Source organism: Scatophagus argus, chromosome 10, assembly GCF_020382885.2.
Source record: "Scatophagus argus isolate fScaArg1 chromosome 10, fScaArg1.pri, whole genome shotgun sequence".
In the NCBI taxonomy this organism is placed as follows: Eukaryota; Metazoa; Chordata; class Actinopteri; family Scatophagidae; genus Scatophagus; species Scatophagus argus.
Window position 1 is genome coordinate 23,421,949 of NC_058502.1, and position 22,395 is coordinate 23,444,343.

The 22,395-nt window shown below is 39.6% G+C and overlaps 2 protein-coding genes across 3 annotated transcripts in view; one reads left to right on the top strand and one right to left on the bottom strand.

Moving 5' to 3' along the window:
* Positions 1-3,208, bottom strand: part of pdzd8 (PDZ domain containing 8) — a 54,269-nt gene extending 51,061 nt beyond the window's left edge. The window contains exon 1 of the mRNA XM_046402024.1: positions 2,171-3,208. Coding sequence (XP_046257980.1) covers positions 2,171-3,057 — 887 coding nt within the window. The 5' untranslated portion in view covers positions 3,058-3,208. The remainder of the gene's footprint in view (positions 1-2,170) is intronic.
* A 658-nt stretch (positions 3,209-3,866) lies between these two features.
* Positions 3,867-18,957, top strand: edaradd (EDAR-associated death domain). Of its 2 annotated transcripts, none has more exons than XM_046402026.1 (6): positions 3,867-4,078; positions 11,321-11,379; positions 11,787-11,829; positions 12,488-12,558; positions 16,621-16,669; positions 17,430-18,957. In XM_046402026.1, exons 1-6 carry the CDS (start codon positions 4,021-4,023, stop codon positions 17,816-17,818), a joined length of 669 nt encoding a protein of 222 aa, XP_046257982.1. In that variant the 5' UTR covers positions 3,867-4,020; the 3' UTR covers positions 17,819-18,957. The 2 variants fall into 2 exon arrangements, with proteins under 2 accessions (XP_046257982.1, XP_046257981.1); XM_046402025.1 differs by having other exon boundaries at positions 3,868-4,078; positions 12,485-12,558.
* Positions 18,958-22,395: the final 3,438 nt, after the last annotated feature.

Sequence of the window (22,395 nt, forward strand, 5' to 3'; positions counted from 1 at the left end):
GGTATCCCTGATGGTATCCTGGTATCCCACAGCTTACACCCACTTCTGGACGTACAGCTGACAAATCTGCAGCCACTGCTATACTGTTAATATACACCAAAATCTCTGAGGTCACTGTGTGAAAAAGATCAGGGTCACTGTCTGTAGCGCTAGAAAAACACCCACTAATATCCCAATAATATACTTGTGAAAAATAATCCCCCTGTTACCCTCCTTTGGTGGTGTGTGTGACTTCCTCAAGCTTGGGTCCTCTACCAGAGGCCTGGAAGTTTCAGGGTTCTGCGCATTATCTAGGTTGCTCCTAGGACTGCGCTTTCCTGGACTTAGACTAACAATGTTGTACCTGGAATCCGCTAGAGACACTCCTCCAGTTTGGATGTCACAGTCCCCAGTGCTCCTACTGTCACCACTGTTATTTTTACTCGCCACACTTTTCTAGCTGTTCTTTCAGACCTTGGTATTTTTCAAGCTCATGTTCCTTCTTCATGTTGCTTAGGATTTCTAAATCTATCACCACTGCCTTCTTCTGTTTGTTGACTACCATACCTCAGGCAGCAGAAACCGAGCAATGATGAACGCTATAACCAAGTGGCTGGCATAGTATACAGCAACATCTGCACTGAGTATGGACTGGAAGTCCCAAGATCACAATGGGAGACACCTCCCAGGGTGGTTGAGAAGGATCAAGCTAAGATCCTGTGGGACACTCAGATCCAGACTGACAAAATGGTGATGACAAACCAGCCAGACATTGTGATGGTCGACAAACAACAGAAAAAGGCAGTGGTGATAGATGTAGCAATCCAAAGAAACAGCAACATTAAGAAAAATTAAACTGAAAAGCTCAAAAAATACAAAGGACTGAAAGAAGGGCTAGAAAAGATGTGGTGGGTAAAAGCAACAGTGGTGCCAGTGGTAATTGGAGCACTGGGGGCTGTGACAACCAAACAGAAAGAGTGGCTCCATCAGATTCCAGGTACAACATTGGGGGTCTCTGTCCAGGATAGCGCGGCCCTAAGAACAGATACTGCACTAATCCCTCAAACTTCCAGGCTTCAGCTAGAGGACCCAAATTGAGGAAGACACACACTACCCCAGAGGGTGTAAGAGGGAGATTTGTATATGCACAAAGGTGTGACAGGACTCAATCAGTATTTTTAGATATTTTTTTTTCATTCAGAAAATGACGTACAAAAACTACCATTCACACTAATATTATATCTCATACCGGAATATCTGTCAATATACAGTATGACTTTAAGCAGCAGTTAAGCCCACACAGACTATTTAATGAAAGAAAACTAATCTAAAATTTCCATGAAAAACAGGCAAACACTGTGGTAAGATTTTGTCACAAAAGATCACATTTATATAATGTTTTCATTCTGTTACCCAGGTTATTACAATCATACACCAGCAGCAATTTCTAATGAATTTATGGCACAACATGTGTCCAATTGCAAAAATATAAGGTATACATAAAAGTTACTATATGTCTACTTGATGTTTTTAATATGATGCCAATAAGACACTTATTCAACAACAGAACTAAAATTTAATTCACTGCTGGAAAAATGGGGAAAGAATATTGGAATTGGCGCACCAACTGGAGACAGCTCAGAAAACAAAGAATGGAGAAATAATTGGTGGAAAATGAATTTTGACTTTTATTCCCTCATTTTACTTGGGCAGTATTTTTTTTTCTCTTGCAGATGCTGTTGTTGTTCAACAATTCAATTTGCTCATTCTGGATGAATCATCAGAGGAATGAAAGTGTGAAATGTGAGTCTTAAATCCTGGTGCAAAAAAAAAAAAAAAAAAAAAAAAATTAATTAAAATAAATCTAGGCACTTGTAGCCTGCACCAGTTTATAGTTGTGGTAGTCAATTTTGGTTCCTTGAATAAAAAATATCCTAAGATTGCACAGTCAGATTTAGTACATACATATTAGTATACACTACAGAACTCTGACATATTCAGGATTTATTCCCTAGTCCTCCAAATTTTGGTGATGTTTATGTTCTGCTGAGTTTAGGCTGGTGTTTAATCAGCTTTAGGCAGCCCATAGATGGTTATAGCTCGGTGAGGTCTTTCTTCAGCCATCTAGTTAATTTGTTTGTTTGCTTGTAGATTTGTTTGACAAGGTGAGCAGTGTTTTTCTTGACCCTACCTGATTTTGTAGTTTGGCAAGGTGTGTTTCTTTTTGATGACCCGTTTCAGCTGGTTAACTATGATGGAGGTGAGCTGAGGCAGCGGCCTTCCTTCAAACTGCGACTTCGCCTCAAAATCAACCAGCGGGTCCTCGAGGAAGGAGAAAGACCAATGGGAGAAGGGCATGCGTGTGAACTGCAGCCTCAGTCTACCTACAACGCGTTTCATCTTAACAAACAGGTAGGCAGACTTCCCAAACACTAGGTCGACGTCAATGGCGAGGTGAAAGCCACCATTGTATTCAATGTCCACCTCAAAGTTGAGTTCCTCGGGCATGCCGTCCTCGTTTAAATGCAACGGTTTCATAAGTTTGGCCGTTTTAAAGATAGGCAAGGAGTTGCCCAGGGAAATATCTCTGAGACTGAGTCCCTCCAGGAGCCGTCCTGCTGTCTTGGTCTGCAGCAGCTCCTCAAACTCCACTTTGATCTTTTTGGTGAGCCAGTGTCTAACGACAGGGGTGTCTCTGAGCTCTCTAAATAGGAACAAAAATATAGCATTTAGGAAATTGCACGTTTCAGGTTTGGCCGCATCAACGGGCTCGCTTTGAGAAGGCGGTGGCGGCTGTGGTTTGGGGCTTCCGCCGGTGACAGTCGCTTCCTGCTGCCTTGTTGAGGCGGCCTCTTGCTGTTTAGATGCGCCAGATGCTGTGCTGTCCTGCTGCTGTTGCTGACCTGGTTCAGCATGCTGTGTATTAAAGTAATCCTTCAATGTGTTATCAGGCACTACTTTGACATACTGCACTGTCCAGCCAATGGGCTCGATGTTTCTCCGGTATATTAGCAAGAACTGTAATAGCAACGTGATGACTGCTCCAGAGAACGCGGAAATCAGAATTAAGTACATCATTTCGAACAACTGTCGTCTCTGACTGAAAGCGTCTTCATAATCAAACGTTTAGTCGTGTTAACAAAGCAAGTTCCACCTGGTCGCTCTCAAACCTGCCATATCATCTGCTTCTTCCCTAAGCTTCGGGCTCTTCATCTGATTGGACAAACGGGTTACGTGTCCGTGCGTAACGACGGATGCAGTTTTGTTTTTTATTTGACGCGTTCATGGTATCTCGGATTTATCACAGAAGCTTTGACCTGTTCGAAAAGGGGAAAACCAGTTTGAATTGACCTTTTTAGCAGGATATGCAATGCGTTATCTCTATCTATCGTGGTGGAAAAGTGTGACCGCTAACGACACAGCAGCAGATTCTATACCATTTTGTTTAAATTTGGAATTTACTTCGTTTAAAAGACAATTAACCTATTTGATTATACCAAAAACGTTTCTTCTTTTCACAAGTAGTTTACTAGCTATATATTTTCCTTTATTACTACATACAAATTTGCCCAATTTTTAAGAGAAATTTTAGAAAATCATTATATCTTTCCAGCTCATCACAGCTACGTTATATATATATATATATATATATATATATATATATATATATATATATATATATATGTGTGTGTGTGTGTGTGTGTGTGTATGTATGTATGTATGTATGTATATACACACACATAAATATATATATATATATATATATATATATATATATGTATATAACTTGTTGTAACAAGTAGTCGCCTGTTAAACAACTTCCGAAATGGTGATTATGGAATTTACGAGGGGACCTGGAAGGCGGCCCTGGTCCTGGTACCTTCATGACTGAGGTGTTTCATTTGTTTGAGGCTCCGCCGCCGGGCAGGCACGAGAGCTTCCTCTTAGCTCAGTGTGAAGAATTACTGTTTTAAATAGATTAACGTTTGCTAAGCTATACAGAGAGTTTGTATCCCAAGCGTACAGGCTACATTTCCCTGCATGGGAGACGTTACAGTTACAAAAATGAGCAGTCTGAGGGTCTGTAAGGAGCCATTCGGTAAGTGAACTACCTCGCTTGTTTGGTTAGTTGTTTTATTCCAGATCGCTATTCATTTGTTTTAAATTTTAAATCAACATAAACTCCAAAATGTACCTCTTCATGTTTTATTGTTGTTCTTGTTTCAACAACTTAAATAGCCTACACTTTTATAATTTAACATATTTTTAGTTTTTCGGAATTAACAGATACATTCAGAGCATCGTAAATTTGTTGTAACTCGTTTTAGCACCGTTAGTGTGGAGAAAATAAAGTGTTTCCTGGTTAGCTGTCTGCAACCACAACCACAACAAGTTTCCATAATTTAAAAATTCCCTCGACCTAATAATGGAAAACCCGTTATCTTTTGCACAGGGGTATTTGTTTTCCAGTGAACCTACTTACTATAAATGAGTGATGTTCAGTCATTGATTTGAAATGAATATTGACGATAAAGAACGGTATCGCAGGTCAAAGCGTTAATATCTCGCAATGGCCACAACGTGTAGGCTTGTCATGAGGCGACTGATCATTGTTAAAGAATATATATAACCTAACCTAACCCTTATATATTATATTCTCATGAATACAGCATAGTTACATTACCCTACTTTAAAACCTGTCAACTAGTTACAATAACTTTTAACATAATAATAAACAAAATAAGACACCTTATAACTGTTCAATAGGCTGTAACTAAAGTATTTTTTTAATAAGGTGGATAAGATAAGAGATTGTCATTACACAGTCATCTATACAGTATGTTTTTAAAGATAAGAATGGTTGATGATGTTTAATAAATAATTTACTGATGCTTCGTGGTGCAGTTCTGAGGAAGCAATAAATTAATATGGTGTTTCCTGCCTGTGAAAAATGCCTTTAGCTGGTGACTATCCACCTCCATTATGTTGCTTGTAAGTTACTAACTTTTACTGTTATCTTAAACAGTAAAGAAATGAGACCCATGATGAACTAGTGTTCTATTTTACAAGTGTCACGATTCTACAGAACCCAAAACTGTACAGGGACCAGAATTTTAGAAACACTTAATTTGGTTTTTGCTTAAAAACAGTTATCTTATCTTATCACCAATTTTTCTTAGCTTTGAGAATTCTGTTTCTGTTTGGTGCCCAAATTTTTAAGAAAATTGCAAACATCAATATTGCTCTCTGCCTATGGACTGTTTCTTTGATACAAAGTAGGTATGTGCGCGATTAGTTGACTAATTGAACTAATTTTTGAGCTGTACGCTGGAAGAACGCTGCATTGTTGTATTGGCAAAATGTTTGGCTGTAGAGATTATATAGGGTAGTTATGGATACTTGTATGTAACACAGGGAAAACACTAATGGCGAGGAACAAATATTCTATCTAAAACAAGAAGCTGAAGTCGGACTTTAAGTTTGGGTTTAGCTGCTATTGTACACATTTACATTACATAGTAACTTCTGAAATGTCATGTCTTCATAGTCGGATGTTGCCTTACAAAAACAAACATCTGTTACTAATGTTAACAACACTGGTTGACTGTTATGTCCAAGATTTTATTGATTCACATGGCTCTTAAAATATACACAGTCATTTTCTATGGACAATGATTAACCTTGTAGATTAAATTGTGCTCACTTTTGACTGTGTTCTGAATGTTTTCTTACTTTTAGACCAGTCAGCTAAGTCTAAGATTAAACTTCTGGTTTAAATGTCAGGGAAATTAGTAATTAGGAACATCCCTAGTAAAAAGTGCGGCAGATGTAACATGTTCACACTTTGCTATATGGTTAGCCTAAAGTAACGTGGATGGAAATGTTGCCGAAACAGAAACAGAAATGCAGTGTTTTGGGGGGGTTACATGCTGAAACTATTTCTTGATGAACAACAGTTTAGACTTAAATTCAAATTTAGACTTAGACTTCATTTTATTGAAGTTTATTGTTTATCCATCCGCACAGCACTTCTGTTCAACATCTTTGAGTGTAATACATGTTGTCAGATATGTAAGGGGAACACAGGTTTTGGTTTGGTCTCTGTATAGTTATGATGGTACCAAACCAAGAAACTTCACTGTTAGAGGAAGTGTCTTGGAAACAAAGTCAGTTCACAGTGCAGTCAATGTACCCAGCAGTAGTTGGTCAAAATATGATTTCAGCACGTAACTCCACCACTGTGATTTTCAGATTTCTCTTTTGCTATATTTGATAACTGGGAGAATGGCTGTGAACTAGATAAAAACGTTGGACAAAACCAGGCTAGCTGTTTCCCTGCTTCCAGTCTTTATGCTAAGCTAAGCTAACCACATTTGTTTCAAAGTTGTCATCTAACTCTCCGACATTAAGTGAATAAGCGTAATTCTCAAAAATGTTAAAGTATTCCCTTGAGGCCAAATTAGCCACCGCACCTAGCCAGCGGTACAGATACTTTGTGATACTAGTGTACATTAAGCCATTAAACGCATGTCTTCGTGACTGATCAGGGAGAAACATCCATTTTTGATTAGGTAATATGTCGATAAAGAGGTAGTATAAGCATTATGTAGTGCTCTCTCTCGCTCTCTCTCTGTCTCTCTCTCTCTCTCTCTCTCTCTCTCACACACACACACACCCACACACACACACACAAAGGGAAAGACACGCTTACAACCCGATATCAGGTATGCTACACATGAAGCAGAGAGTTTGTACAAGGAGTGTGTGTAGCTGTTTTCGGTCTAGCCTTCACTGTGGCCTGGGTCAGGTACTGGCATGCCATTCATCTCCATTCATGTGAGGAAACAAACTTATGCTAGAGCAAAGGCCTTCTATGGAGGCTGCTTCTAAAATGTGCTTTATTCTTTCATAGCAGACATGGGTGGCCAAAATAGCGAAAAGCTGGGTTCACCTGCATGGAATTATGGCCCTAAGCAACATATTATGATGTGGCTTATATTTCATCTCTTGAGCTTTATCCAGAGCATGCAGTTACATGCCCCTGCATTCCCAGAGAGGAAGAAACAATGCTCAGTGGATCTGGCATCTGACTTACATTTGATAACTGGGAGACTGGCTGTAAGTCCTAATACAAAAAGCACTATATTTAAAGGGGAGTACTTACCATCTATTCATCAACACCATATTTATGGGTAGTTTTGCATGTTTGTGCATATTATCCAGAAATATTGTAATGTTATTACTATGCTTGGATGGTTTTTGAAAACTTGTTTGGTGTGAAGCGTTCAGATTAGAGAGTCGGTTGCTTTTCTACTGCAAATAGTTCACCCAGCCAGATTTCTTTTTTGAGGTCTAAGGTGATGAGTTTGTATGTTGAATTATTTTAGAACAGAAACAAGAAATCCATTGATCGATTTGTTAGTTAACATTAAATATTTCTTTCAGCAAAAATGCAAAATGTTTCAGCTTCTGAAATATAAGGATTTGTTGCTATTCTTTGACAGTGTTAGTGAAGAAAACAACTTTGGGTTTTGGCATACTTGGACCAAACAAGATATTAGAAGCCCCTGGTCTCTGGGATGCAACAGTGGGCATTTTTTCACAATTTTCCAACTTTTTATAGAACAAACACTGATAAAACAGAGACAAAAACAGACAGTCCTGATATAGTGTGAGGAAATTTTGGATTATTGAAGTCAGACATTTTCAAACGTTTTCAAAGTAGTACAAGAGGGTCAGGTCATCAAGGACAGTGTCCTTACTCATTACATCCACATCGGACTATTTCACACCTCATGATTTACATCCAATGGCAAAATTCAGCAACTCCAGGTGAAGTATGCTATTTGAGTTGTGAAGTTAAAAGAAGGAATTCGGGGGTTCGGATGATGGATAACTAGTGTCCCCATTTATCAGACAGGAAATCACAGTTCATGTCTTCTGGCCTTTTCAGCAACTGTAACCTCAGTGTTTCTCTAACCTCCACCATAGTGGAGTTACATGTGGGTATTGTTGCAAGACCAGAATAAAAATGTCTGCACAAGATGTCATTTGGGGTTTTGCGGAATCTTTTGCTAGGGTTTGGTCATCAGGTTTCAACAGCTATATAGAACTAGGTGTCATCTGCATAGCAATGAAAACTGATTCAGTGCTTACCAACAGTATTTATTTTGGTCTTGTTGCAAGGCAAAAAATAAAAAGGTCTGCATTTAATGTCGTTTGGGATTTTGCAGAATATTTTGTTAGGGTTAGGTCATCAGGATAAACAGCTATATAGAACTGGGTGTCCTCTGCATAGCAATGAAAGCTGATACAGTGTACAGTTTTGAGGTACTTGTATGTTCATTGAGTGTTCCCACTTTCTGTCACTTCATAAGTCAGCTTCACTATAATCCAGAGGGAAATATTGTATCAATAACTCCCCTACACTTATTTGACCACTTTAGTCACTAGTTTCTTTCCAAAGTTGGATATATGCAATACACAATAATATTAACAAATAAATTATGATACATTTAATAAAACTTTACTGATTCCTTGGGGGGATTCACAAACCTCCCTACTGTATATATTAAGTTTATATATAATAAATTAATATTAGCCCTGCATTTACCAGCTCCAGTATTAAAATGATGTAGACCTGAACGCACTTAAAATCATTATCCAGTTATATTAGAGAAAAATACATGGACTAGCAGTGGTTGCTACCTTATTCATCATCAGGGGACTCGGGGAGCTGACAGGTCAGAAAAACTTCCTGCATGGTCAGAAACATAGCCAATCCGCTTTATTTGGATCAGGCTGTCAACTCCCTTGACCCAGTCAGTTACAATCACCAGTCCCATGTGTCCAGGGTTTTTCTGGGTCCCATCATGATGAATAAGGTAGCAGCTGCTGCTCGTCCATGTAATTTATCCTATCTGTTGCAGCAGTTTCTTGCTAACAACTTCTTAAAATAAATAGAAAAAAGTCTAAAGAGATTATGAAAGGCGCAGTTTATAAATTTGTATTTGTATGGGCTGTTAGCAACAAGTGTAGCCAAGGACTCAACGGGTCCAGGTTAATGAAAAGGAGGATTAGTGAATCTCGGTTATTTTTAGGAGTCGAGTGAATTAACTGACTGACCCAGGACTCGTACTTGTCTAATACATACTGCTCTATTTCCTAAAGGAGCCACACTACTCTGGTAACACTCTGATTTCTGATCACTCAATCAGGGTCATGAATTCCATAATTTTCCTCATAATTGCTTTGGTCTTTTCACTGCTTGTACCAAGGCAAGATAGGAGAGGCTGCTGCCTTGTGTATGGCACTGAGCTCTAGCTAGCTTTATCTTTAGATGAGATTAGATTAGATTGGAGACAACTTTATTGTCATTATACTTGTAATAAGTACAGCCGCTTTTCCTTTGCTTGTGTCTCCTTCACTCATGGTGAGGAACTTCTTTAGCTTGTGGCTGCAGGTTAAGACCTGCGCCGCTGTGCATACAGCATGTGGCACATGCATAAAACAGATCGCCTTTGAATTGGATGTATGGGAGACTGAAGGGCCAGTGAATGCAGAAAACCAGCCAATTCCTGGTCCCTGGCTGGTTGATCAGTGCATCTCCACTTATTAGAGAAAATGTTTCTATTCTGGTATTGCCAGTTTTACTGAAGTAAATAATGATCTGAGTACATCTTCTACCACTGATAATGAGTTACTGGGAAAAGAGAGACAGAAAGCAACATGCAAGCAACAAAGTGCAACGTTTATTCATTCATTTGTTTATTTGACAGGGGCAACACACAGCTAATTAGCTGTATCAGAGTTAGCTGTAAGCTTATCTACATCTGTGGTCCCTGGGCAGGAAACAAATATAACAGTGGTCTTATGTGGATTAGTCTACCATGGGTGGAGATTTATTTTTCGCTTCACCTCTGATTATACTGGTAGACACCTCCTGAAGCCTGTGGCTGTTCAAAAATTAACAAGTCACATTTAATTCCATAATGAGAAATGCACCATCACTGCAAGGAATAAATAAATAAATAAATCATGTTCAGATGTAGAATCACTAGCAGCCAGGAAATGCATCACCGTACACTGTGAAAAACACCACTCTGACTTATTAAACCTACAGTATATAACACTTGATAAGGCTTATGGTAATGTGCTGTTTAGGTGTTTTTGCACTCATCGGTTTTGACGTCAGACCTTGTACAGAGGAGTTTAAATATTTTCTGTGTGGGGGGTGTGTGTTTGCAGAGGCATAGTACACATGTACATGTGAATCCAAAAAAAGTGTCTGTCAACGTGTATGTAGGAGGTTTGTCAAAGTAACTGACAAATGAAACCTTAACCTCCATATCTGTCTCAGGAATGTTAGATATTCTTGCTAAACTTGACTCAACTCTACGTGAATAACCATAACCTGGATAACTCAGAATCTTCACTGACATCTTTAATACAGTGTCCAGAAGTGAAAAAAAAATAACAGAAGGAGACAAAGTAGTTATTATGTGGAAATGATTCTAGTGTGTGTGATGATTTGACCACTGTACCAGAATGTATGCTATGTGTCCTTTAACTGTGTCGTATGATGGTATACAGGCTGGTTACACTCTGCCTTTTTGCCATTTGCCATTTTGAAAGCTGTATGTAGAACATACCAGGTGACATAATCCTAATTCTAGTTTCCCATGCAAATTTGACAGGATTAAGAACACCGACTCTGTATAAAAACAGGGCCAGAGCCACCTGTGCAGGCTGGGGCATTTAACACCGGCTGGACGATGCTTAGGATGTTTTGTGGTTCTTTAGGGGCCAGTAACAAATCCAATTTCCCCCAGGGACCAATAAAGTATTTCTGATTCAGATTCTGAAATTAGTTCCATCATCATCAAGTGTAAGTCAAGAAAGACCAAAGCAGTTGTTTATTTGGAGTCCTTTGGATACAGTGGCTTTCAGGTGACATAGTCTGCTGAAGGCCTACGTAGCCATGTCTAGGTATTTTCTGGAGCTGAAAAGCTACCTTTATGCTGTTCTCCCAGCTCATCTTAGAACGTGCTTGTTAAAAGTATTCCTTAATGGTGGCAAATGGTATTTTCACAGGTTCTGAGAAACTTTCTTGAACTAATATGAGCTGCATTGTTTTATTCAAGAATGACATGGAGGGTAAACACAACTAAACTCAGACTTCAGAGACTGACAACACTGATCTAGCTTTAATGAAAGAATATATGTGTTGGTAGGAGGATGTGGTTTTTCTGTGCATCTCTGCGGTTGAAGTGGAAGTGTATTAAATGAGTAGCAGGCAGCATATATCCACAATATTTAGGTCTTTTTCTCTTTGTAACAGACAGAACCATCTCTGAACCTGTGGAGGACACAGACACCACCAGCTTTGTGGCAGAATTTGTAAGCACCTTTTCAGTGTTTTTTCCCCTTCCATCATGTGTTTAACTGTCTCATTATCTTGACTTGTCTTCTTTCCAGTTTGTTCTGTGCTGATTTCTCATTGTTCACTCTTAGAAAGCAAGGTCTAGCAGTAATCTCCTAAAAATAACTGAATACACGGTACCATGATTACTCACGCCCGAGGGCTCATCAAGGAACAGGTTGTAGCAGGCAGTTCCCTGTCTTTGCACACAACAGTCGTTTTCTTCCACATTAAGGGACTGTGTCTTGAACATTGCCTCAGTCTCATGAACAGACTGAATATAAAGCTCTAAAGAAGAGAGTTAAAGAACAGTCCAATGTGTGTTTCTCAGGTTTATTAATTGTACTTTCTAATATTATCCTGTCTGCTCTTGTCTCTCCTACAGTCCTTGGAGGCCAATCATCCAGTACAGGTGACAGATCCCCACGGTAAATAAGGAAGACAAAACACTGTGGTTCATTTTATACTGCATATATGGATGTACTATTATGTCAGCGTTAATACATAGTATAATTTCTTACGTAAAAGCTGGTGTTTAAATACAAGTAAAAAGGTAGAAGGGTATTTGACAGAATACGAGTGGTGTTACAGCAGCTAAGTAACATCATTGACCAGTGCTGTAAGAAGTAAACGTAACTAGTAATAAAATTATTAAATTAATTAAATGGAGCAAAAAAGTAAAATATTTGTCTCCAAAATGTAGTGGATTGAAAGTATAAGGTAGCAACATGTCAGCATCTCTAAAGATAAAAGTCTGTCTCTTGTTTGTACTAAATAATTGCTCTGGCTATGGCTCTTTCTGCTGTTGAGGTTAATGGCCTCTTTCATTTCATTTGATTTCTAGTTTACAGCACAGTAAAGCTATTTGTCAGTGATAAACATATTCCTTCAGAGTAATTATTAGAACACCCTGATGTCAATATTTTTTGTTGTTTTTGTTTCCTAAAAATGAATGAAGAGTTTGGTCTAGACCTGTTCTAATTGGAAAGTGTTATGAGAATACTTTTGTTGTGATTTGACGTTGTTGTAATTGAATTGAATTGAATTGAATTGAACTGAATTGAATCAATAATCTTTTTCCAGCAGACGCTGTGACACTCCACCTGAGCTCCATGCCATCTGCTTACCTGAGCCCCTCCTCAAACAGAATAAGACAGGTCAGTATTACACCCACTTGCACTATACTCCACCCTGCACTACCTCACTTTTGGTCTACCTCCAGAAACATATTTATTTTACTTAACTTATTTTATTTTGTGTTACCTTATTCTATTTTATTTTATTTCTATTATATGTTACGTGTTACATTCTATGTATGTACCAATCACCAAGACAAATTCCTAGTAATGTGAAATCTCTTCACTTACAATGGCTTTTCTGATTCTGATTCTGATACAGTAAACATTATTCCTTTTTCATCATCTGCTGCAGAGACCAAACTCTTAGTGTCACAAACGTCACTAAAAATGGAGAGTTACACAGGATTGTGTTACCAAATAAAGTTTAGCTTCAGTTTTATTTTTGCCTTCTGAACTTTCCTTTTCTGTCTTCCTTAGACAAATCAGGTAGGTCAAAGATATTGAGCATTTAACCACAAACTGTTCCACCTGTGGGATGCAAACACAATGAACTTTTGCTAACAGCTAGTACCATGAAAGGTAACATGAACATTTAATGTATGTATCAATAGAATTATCTTTTGTGGTCGTTTTAAAAAAGAATGATGTATTGTTAAAATGAATTGCAGTATAATGCATAGCAAAGCATACAACTGAAACCTTGCAGAATTTGTCGCAAAAGTCTGACAACCCAACAAATAGCCCATTTGTTTTAATTTAAGCTTAGTCCAAGTCTATTGATACCTTATGTAACAGCAAGAGCTTTGAATTATGAAACTATGGTAAATGCTGAAATGGTGATTTACAGTAGCACAAATGGAGATAAGCCATAGTTAGCAAGCTAACTCAGGAATGCCATTTTAGGAATTACGAGAGGTGTAGACTGGAGTCACATGACTTGAACTTGAGACAAACTTGATGACTATTGAAAAAAAAACTTGCTGCTGACTTAACCCTGTTGACTAATATAGTTTCCCCCATGCAATTATTTGTTAATGCCATGGGTCCAAAATTTACACCTGCCAAGCACCACATGCAGGTACATTTTCTGTTTGTTGACTAAATCTCAGATTGCTATCTGCCACGGTAATTGTTTGCACCTAATAGTCATATAACAGTAAACTATACTGACAGTATCTGGTGTGTTTTGGTGCAAACCACTGGCTCTCTGCTTTTATCCTCTGCAGTCTGTGTCGGCGCTGATATACACACACAGGGACAGGGACTTCATGGTGCATTCAAATACATCGTGTAAATTCTGAAGAGCGTGTTATGACCTGTTTAAGATTCAGAACTACAAAGACTCAAGACTTACTTGTAACTTGTGAGACCATGTCTTGGTCCCACATCTGCAAGTCATAAAGAAATTGTTTGCTAACATTTGCTAGCATTCCCATTAGCTACTGGTCATACTAGACCATGTAAGATTGTATCTATAAAACCAGAGTATATATTGGATTAGAGTGTATGCTTTAATACTGAAGTGAATGTTACAGATTAATGAGTCAAGAGGAGTCAGAAGATTTACTGAATAATACCAGTTAGCAATATAAGACAAGATAGTCAAACTCAGACTCAGTAAGACTAACAGCAAAGCTCAGTTCAGATTTTCAGTTGTGAAAGGGAGAATATGAATTCAGGACGGTAAAACTGTTGGCATTAATTGATAGCTTGATGAAACATTTTTGTATTGGATAGGACAGCTCCATGTTGTAAATTGAAAGGGGAAGAGAGAAGGGATGACAATAAGGCAAAGGGCTACAAGCAGAAATCAAACTTGAGCTGCTGATTAAGACATAGGTCACATGTTCTACCAAGTGAGCTAACAGCAGTAGGCCTTGAGTGACTTAGTTCATTGTGTAACTTTCTAGTTCACACTGTGAACATACAGGATGTGGTTTGGTCCCACTGAACTAGAAGGCGCAGCTGTGAATATTGCTAATAACAGAGAAAGAACCTTGTGTCATCCTTTGTCATGCAGCTTTTTAAAAAACAGTGTTGTTTAAAATAATAATACAGGACAAGTTAGAAATGGAAATTGAAAAAAAGAATTTGTCCATTCCAGCCTATCCAGTCATTCCTTGTAACATGTACACATCCCTCCAGGGGTTGTGTTTTTCTCTGTCTGGCTTTGATGTACTGTAGTGTGCAACGCGGCTTTTGTTGAGACATGTTATGTGGCAGAAACCAGTGAAAATGAATCACGTCCACAGTTTTAGGTGCACAGCTTGCATAAGAGGAAACTTGCACCTGCCATATTCAGAGTTTGAAAAACAGCTGGAGAAAGGCACGGATGTGTTTGACGACGTGCACAGTATGTGACAACCTTCTACTGCAGATAGTAAAATGAGTATGCATGATTTCAACATTAGCAGCACGGCACAGTGGAGCAGTGATTAGTACTTTTACCTTACTGCAAAAAGGTTCTTGATTCATACCCTATCCAGCCTCCCACCCACCTCTATATGGAGCCTGCATGCTGCATGACAGCTTCCTGCCACAGTCCCTAAGATATGCAGGTTAGCTTAATTGGTGACTATAAATTAGGGGTGAATCTGAGTGTGAGTGATTGTATGTCTGTATATGTCGGCCCTTTGACAAACTAGCAACAGGGTGTAACCCACCCAGTGTCAGCTAGGATAGGCTCCAGCTCCCCACATGACCCTGCAAAGGATAATGTTTAATATAATGCATGGATAACTGATGATTTCAAGATTAGAAAACTGATGTATGCTACTGATTTAAAAGACAACCAATAAACCACACAGGTACATGCTGAGTTTTCAACATTACAGTATTGCATTGTTGGGAAGAATGTACAGCAGTACAGTTTTTACCTTAAAATGAAAAAACAAAATGCAGTGAGTATAAATGATGAATATTTTGAGTTAGAGATATGCACCTCAAGAGATTTGTTTACAATCTAAGAACACAAAGAAATACATCTGAAAATCTGGTTGCTCAAAATATTCCACAGACCTTGTGTGCAGTTTCATGCATGAACTATTTTATTTTATTCTTTATTCTATTCTTGGGCTCGGGACAGAGAAGGATGTAAACATTAATGGTTAATGTTAGCTAGTTTACTTAGCTTAGTTAGCTAGCTTCTCTTCCATGCGGGCCACTAGACCCCATTTACTGGGACAAGTGCCCCAGTAGGTCTAATTATTATTGGAATGTAGTATCTTCATATATTAATAATATATTTCTTCATTTTTACCTTTACCAGTAGTTGCTTCAGTCAGAGTATGGCAGTCTCAATGACAATGAGCTAAGCAAGAGAAACTGATGTAGCAGATACTATAGTAGTATAGCTCATTTCCTATGCAGCAAGCTTGAAAAAAAAACAACATATGAGTAATGGCGTGTAGGCTGTACCACAGTAGAGCTGTATGTCCCACAACGTATGTCCCGCAACATTTCCCCAGAGGGAAGTTGTCACAGCAGTACTTAAATTACTACATAAGATAAAGAGATCGAGAACTCGTCCGTTTCAGTGCTCAAGGATCTGGTATGAGCAGATGTGTTATGAAGCCTGAAGGCACATGAGTTCCTGTATCATTCCTTTAAGCAGCGGCATTGAATGAGCCTGTTGCTAAAGCTGCTCTTATGCTTGTCAATATATAAGCAATATCTCAATCTCACTCTCTTTTCCTCTCTCTCTCTCTATATATCTACATATATATAGACATCAGAATCAGAATACCTTTATTTATCCCCGAGGGGAAATTCTTTTTCGTACAGACATTGCACTTGCACTTTTCCCAACCAAGAAAGAAAGTGAAAGATATAAAATAGGACAGAAAACAAGATAAGTATAAATCTAAAAATACAGGTATTTACATGTGTACGTATATACACTGTATATATAAAAGTATATGTGTCCCCCCCCCCCACCCACCTCCAGGTATTTGTACTCTTCCACCACCTACACATTGTATTTTTTAGTTTGCGTTTACATTTAGTTGAAAGCTCTGCCTAAATAAAAGGAATTCTTAGTCCTATTAGGTATTTATGTCAGCAAAAATGTATATATTGTGGCGTGAAATTATGTAGAATTTGCTAATGTACAGTAATTATTTGTGTTTCTCTGTGTTGTAGCCAGTTGAAGATGCTGAAGAATGCACCTGCCCAACATCTATGTCACCAGGTATGTTAATTCTTATGACAGGAAGATCACTAAATCATCCTGTATGAAAATAGTATTCATTTTTGGTGGATTTTTTAACCTGAAATACTGCCAAAAAAAATGATATATATATATATATATATATATATATATATATATATATATATATGTAATTAAATATATAATATAGCAGAGGAAATTGTATTTTGAAAAGACACTGAATTTGTAAGCTGTGTAATAACAGCATGTTAACAATGATGATATTAAGTAACACAGCCATTACTACAGTCATTATTAAAACTACTACTAGTACAACTTGAAAAACCTGAGAACAAAAAACAAGAACACAAGCGCTTGACACAATTTAAAAAAAGTAGTCCAAGCATCTAGAAGCCACTTCAGCCTATATTTCATTTTACGTCACATCTGTAAAGTTTTAAAACTGTTTTTAGAGTATGTCCGAAAACACTGTATGTTTATGAATGTAGTCACAAAGCATTGTGAATGCATTACAATATACTATAAGTGACCCCATCACACACTATGGATGTTGTCTTCATAGAGAGTGTTACCAAATAATCATTTGATAGTTGACCATAGACACAGATGAGTGAGACATGGGGAGGTGGGGGAGCTGGTATGTGCCTTTGCCCAATAGGGGACAGGGACACCTTTCATGGCCATACTTTTCTATGCCAGGAGGCAGATAGTCTAAGTAATGATGAAATGAATGATTGAAAAATGAATTAAATTCATCTCCTTTGTCCATCTCTGAGTTCAGACTACCCCAAAGAACTGCAGTTACTAAATAGCCCCTGTGAAAAGTGCTACTACCCAGCACCTCCACCCAAGATCAGTGACCTCATGAATGACAAAGATCTCCTGGACTTACTGAGGCTCAAATTGGATCCAAACCATTGCACCATCAAAAACTGGAAGAACTTTGCAAGTCGCTGGGGGATGAGCTACGATGAACTAACCCTGTTGGAGCACCGGACTCAGGGCTCCTTGTCCCACAGCCCCACCCAGGAGTTCCTGTTGCGATACAACCAGAAGACGGTGACTGAGCTCACTGAACTTTGCCGCATCTACCAGCGCATTGATGTGCTGCGGCTGCTGCAGAGCTGGATAGAGAAGGACTGGCCGTCACGTTGGCAGCAGACTCTTTAGCCAGATTGATTCATTGTATATTTTTCCCATGTCTCTTTTCTTCTGTCAGGGTTGTATTTGTTAGGGACTTCATAAGCTTGAATACATTTTACCAAAGTTTTATCATCAGTAACTTTAGCAAATGATCTTCAGAAAGCTCTGATCTACCCTGAAATGTCTCAGCAACTGTTGGATAACCCTGTACATTCATAACCTGATATTTGTAATTCATGATCCCAAGAGAATTTTCCTCTTGCACCACCACCAGGGTCATTTCTGTTTAGTCACTGACATCTGTCATCTTGATGGGGTTTTTTTTCCCACAGGTGAACTTTTCCACTAGCACATCCTTAAGGTTTGTGGATCTGTGGATTTGAGTGAATTGTTGGATGTTTTGCCAAGAAATTTGGTATAGACACTCATGTTCCCCTCATAATGAATTCCCATAAATTTGGTGATTGTTTTTTTTTTTATCTGCTCAAAATTTTAGTTTGTCCAATATTTTTTAGGATCAGATACCTGAAAAACTGATATTCCTGTCATCCTCAGTTGTACTTTCTGTTTAGCGCTAATTATCAAATACTAGCATTCTCATACTATTTAAAATGGTGAACATCATAGATATTATACCTGCAAAACACCTGCATGTGAACATTGTCATCATGTGCACGTTAGCATGCAAACATAGCATAGCATTCAGTACAGCCTCACAGACTGGTTAAAGTACATTTAATTACACATATCTGGATAACAATACATTGACAATATCCCTGGAATAACAACTGTATTACTGTTGTTCTGTTGTTGTGGAAAGGCGCTATTTAAACATCACAACAAATTATAAATACAATAGATCAACAAGAAAGTTAATTCTTTCACAGGTAACACCTTAATTTGTTCAAAGCAAACAAATTATTTTCCTCTTTGTTAAAGTAGCAAAGAAAAATATTTAAGCAGTTTTAAACAATTAAAACTTTTAATGCTCTCATTAATGTCTTTGTCATTTCCATGTTTTTTATGCTTGAGAAAAAACAGAATTTTTTTTTTTTTTTAATTTCTTTGTGTAAAATAAATACATGTCAAACTATAAAAAGCTTTTTGTGATTTGTAAAGGAAACTGAGGAGCAGTATATTAAATATAGACTATTACAACCAAAAAAGGCTCTTTAATTATATTTATCTATCTTTTTTGTCTGTGACATTTGATATTACCACACGGTAATTTTCGAATATTTTCCCAGCTATGGCCTTTCACCAAACCAGTTTGTCTAGGGATGTCAGAATGGGTCGGCGTCGCTGACGCAGAAAAAGAGCTCAGCCCCGATGCAGAGTCTAAGGAGCAGGCAGGCAGGTCCAAGCAATAGTCTTTAATTAATAATAACAAAAAAACCAACCAAATAGCAATAAACCAAGAAAAACAAAGTCAGTGATTCAGCCCGGGTGCAGGGCATAGACCCGGTCCGAAACCTCGGGCGGGCGACCCCAGTTCAACACCCAGGTGGGACTTGACGCGTCAAGGGGTCTGCCCAAATGCTGGGCCAGGACACAACGTGAGGCCTCAGGCGGTCTACCTGAATGCTGGGCCGGGGCCAACAGCCGATCCAAGAGCCGCCTCTGTGGCGACCTGACGAGTCATGGAGACCTGACGAGGCGTGGAGATCCGGTGACCTGACGTGGTGACCTGACGAGACGTGGTGACTCGGTGACCTGACGTGGCAACCTGGCGAGAACGTGATGAGAAGGCAGGCGGACCCAGCCCGGAGATGGTGAGCTGCGGCCCCTCAGCTGTGGCGTGGCTTGGTGTGCTGGCGGACCCAGCTCTGGAACTGTGGACTGCGCTCCACCAGCTGAAGCATGGAGACCTGAGACGGCGGGTGGCCTGGTTCGCGGGGCCAGAACAGGAACGCAGACCCCCGCGGTGGCGGGAGGCTTGATCCGCGGAGCAGGGACAGGAACAAAGACCCCCGCGGCAGCAGGCGGCCTGGTCCGCGGAGCAGGGACAGGAACTTTGACCTCCGCGGCGGCAGGCGGCTCGAGTCTGCACCGGCAGTGGGGAGCCTGTCGCTGGGTGCAGGCCTCCCCTGGACCTCAAGCGGTACATGTGCACCTTCCAGAGGTGGCCCAGACTGGGAGGGGGCCTGATTGCCAGTCTGGTGCCCCAAAAAGGAGACTCTGCGGGGTTCATTTTTGGTCAGAGCGTTCTGTCAGGATGGGTCGGCGTCGCTGACGCAGAAAAAGAGCTGAACCCCGATGCAGAGTCTAAGGAGCAGGCAGGTCCAAGCAATAGTCTTTAATTAATAACAACAAAAAAACCAACTCAAAAGCACACTCTAACCATGGCAGAAGAACTACAAAAAACTGTGGTTAAATCTCCAAGCAAAAACAAGACATGGCAAGGCAAAACTAAACAAATGTTCCTGGCATGACATGGAGAAAACGCAGACGCTATGACAAAGGTGACTGGGAAGACAAGGACTAAATAGACATGACAACGAGACACAGGTGACATACATTAAGAGGGAGAAAGCAATCAGGAAAACCAAAAGCAAAGTTACAAGAAAACAGGACACACAGGGGAAGTGACGCTTTTCAAAATAAAAGCGGACATGACAAAAACCTTGAACATAATACATGGAAACACATGACAAGACAAACATGAAACATGGCACATGAACTGAAATCAAAAGACAAAGCATAATAAAAACCAGGCATGACAAGAGAGACCATACCAGGCTGTTGACCTTGACAACAACTTTTATTTTCTTAGGTGGAGGGGTATTGTTGCTCAGAACTGTTGTGCAGTGTAGGGGCAATTTTGGACATCACTAATAATTAATAATTTACAGGGATAATTATGAATTATGGAATAAACAAATGAAGCTTATTAACCACAATGAATAAGACACAGGGGGCACCACCTGGAAAGGTGGGACCAATAACCAAAATAATTGAGTTCAGTCTCAAGTAGGGTGTTCACCTAAAAAGGTCAGCACCCGGGAGATATTGGTATTGTAGGGTGAACAGAGAAAGTGTGAATATGAACACTTACCCTGTCAACCAGCTATTTATCACAACACACAAGCAAAACTAGGACCACTTCTCTTTCATATGACAGGATTTATTGACATAGGCAACATTAATTATAAATCAATCATTTCTGTTCATAAGTCCTGTCCTATGATTATTAACTATAGCTTTAAACATTGAACAAGCTGTGTGCATGTATGTGTGTGTGTGTACAAGTAATAAAAGCAAGATGGTAGACATATCTCATGGAGAGAGTTGACTGAGGCAAGATGGCTGATATGACCTTAGCTCCTCAACAACGGGAGGCAATTTCAACAGGAGATTGCACTTCCATTCTATGTGAACACTTGCATAAGAGTAAGGGTATGTGGGTTAGTAAGGAGCAAGAGGAAGCGGGAACAGAGGAAGAAGTGCTCTGCAGCACACCTCTTCCAGTCCAGGAAGAGGTACAGTAGCATGTTGTTACACCAAACAAATCAAGCTCAGCTGATGAGCAGAAATGGTCTTTGGATGTCTAACCAACAACACGAATACTGGTCTTGATCATGAGTGCACTGTAATATTCACAAGCTAAAATGTACAATGTAAATGGTCTGGTAAATGGACTGTACTTACACGGTGCTTTTCTTGTCGCACTCCAAGCGTTTCTACATTACTGTCGCATTCACCCATTTACACATACATTCACACGCTCATGGAAGAGACTGCCATCCACCAGAAGCAATGATCGAACCATTCGCAAACATTCACACACCTTCATTTGCCACACACCTTCATAGAACTAAAAGACTCTTCAGTACTTTTCCGCATGTTAAATTGGTGTGTGTGAATTCCCGTAGTCATCAGGTATGGATGAGGTGGTGGATTCATAGTGTTAATCAGCAGCTACAGGCAGTCTCCAGCTTCAAGTTCCTGGGGACCTACATCTCAGAGGACCTGACCTGGACCACCAACACCTCCAGCCTTGTGAAGAAGGCTCACCAGCACCTCTTTTTCCTGAGGACACTGAAGAAACACCATCTGTCTTCAGCCATCCTGGTGAACTTTTACCACTGTGCAATTGAAAGTATCCTGACCAGCTGTGTCACAATATGGTATGGGAACTGCTCGGTTGCAGACCACAAGGCGCTACAGCGAGTGGTGAAAACCGCCCAGCTCATCACAGGGACTCCACTTCCAGCCCTTGAAGACATCCAGAGGAAACGCTGTCTGCGTCGAGCTCGCAGCATCCTCAAGGACTCCTCCCACCCTGCTCGTGGTCTATTTACACTCTTGCCCTCTGGCAGGCGCTTCAGGAGCCTCAAGGCCAGGACCAGCAGGCTGAGCAACAGCTTCTTCCCCAGGGCTGTCTCCTCACTGAACTCAGCCCCCCACTAACACCCTCACCCTATCCTAACTGAGTACTGGATACACCTTAAAGCACATATCCATCTGTATAGTATGTTCATAGTACTTAGAAACCTTGCATATTATGACAACTACCCGTATATCATGTTTATAGTTCATCTGTAGCATAGACACCTGTACATACCCTGTACATACTGTAAATACTGCATACCTGGCACTTACTG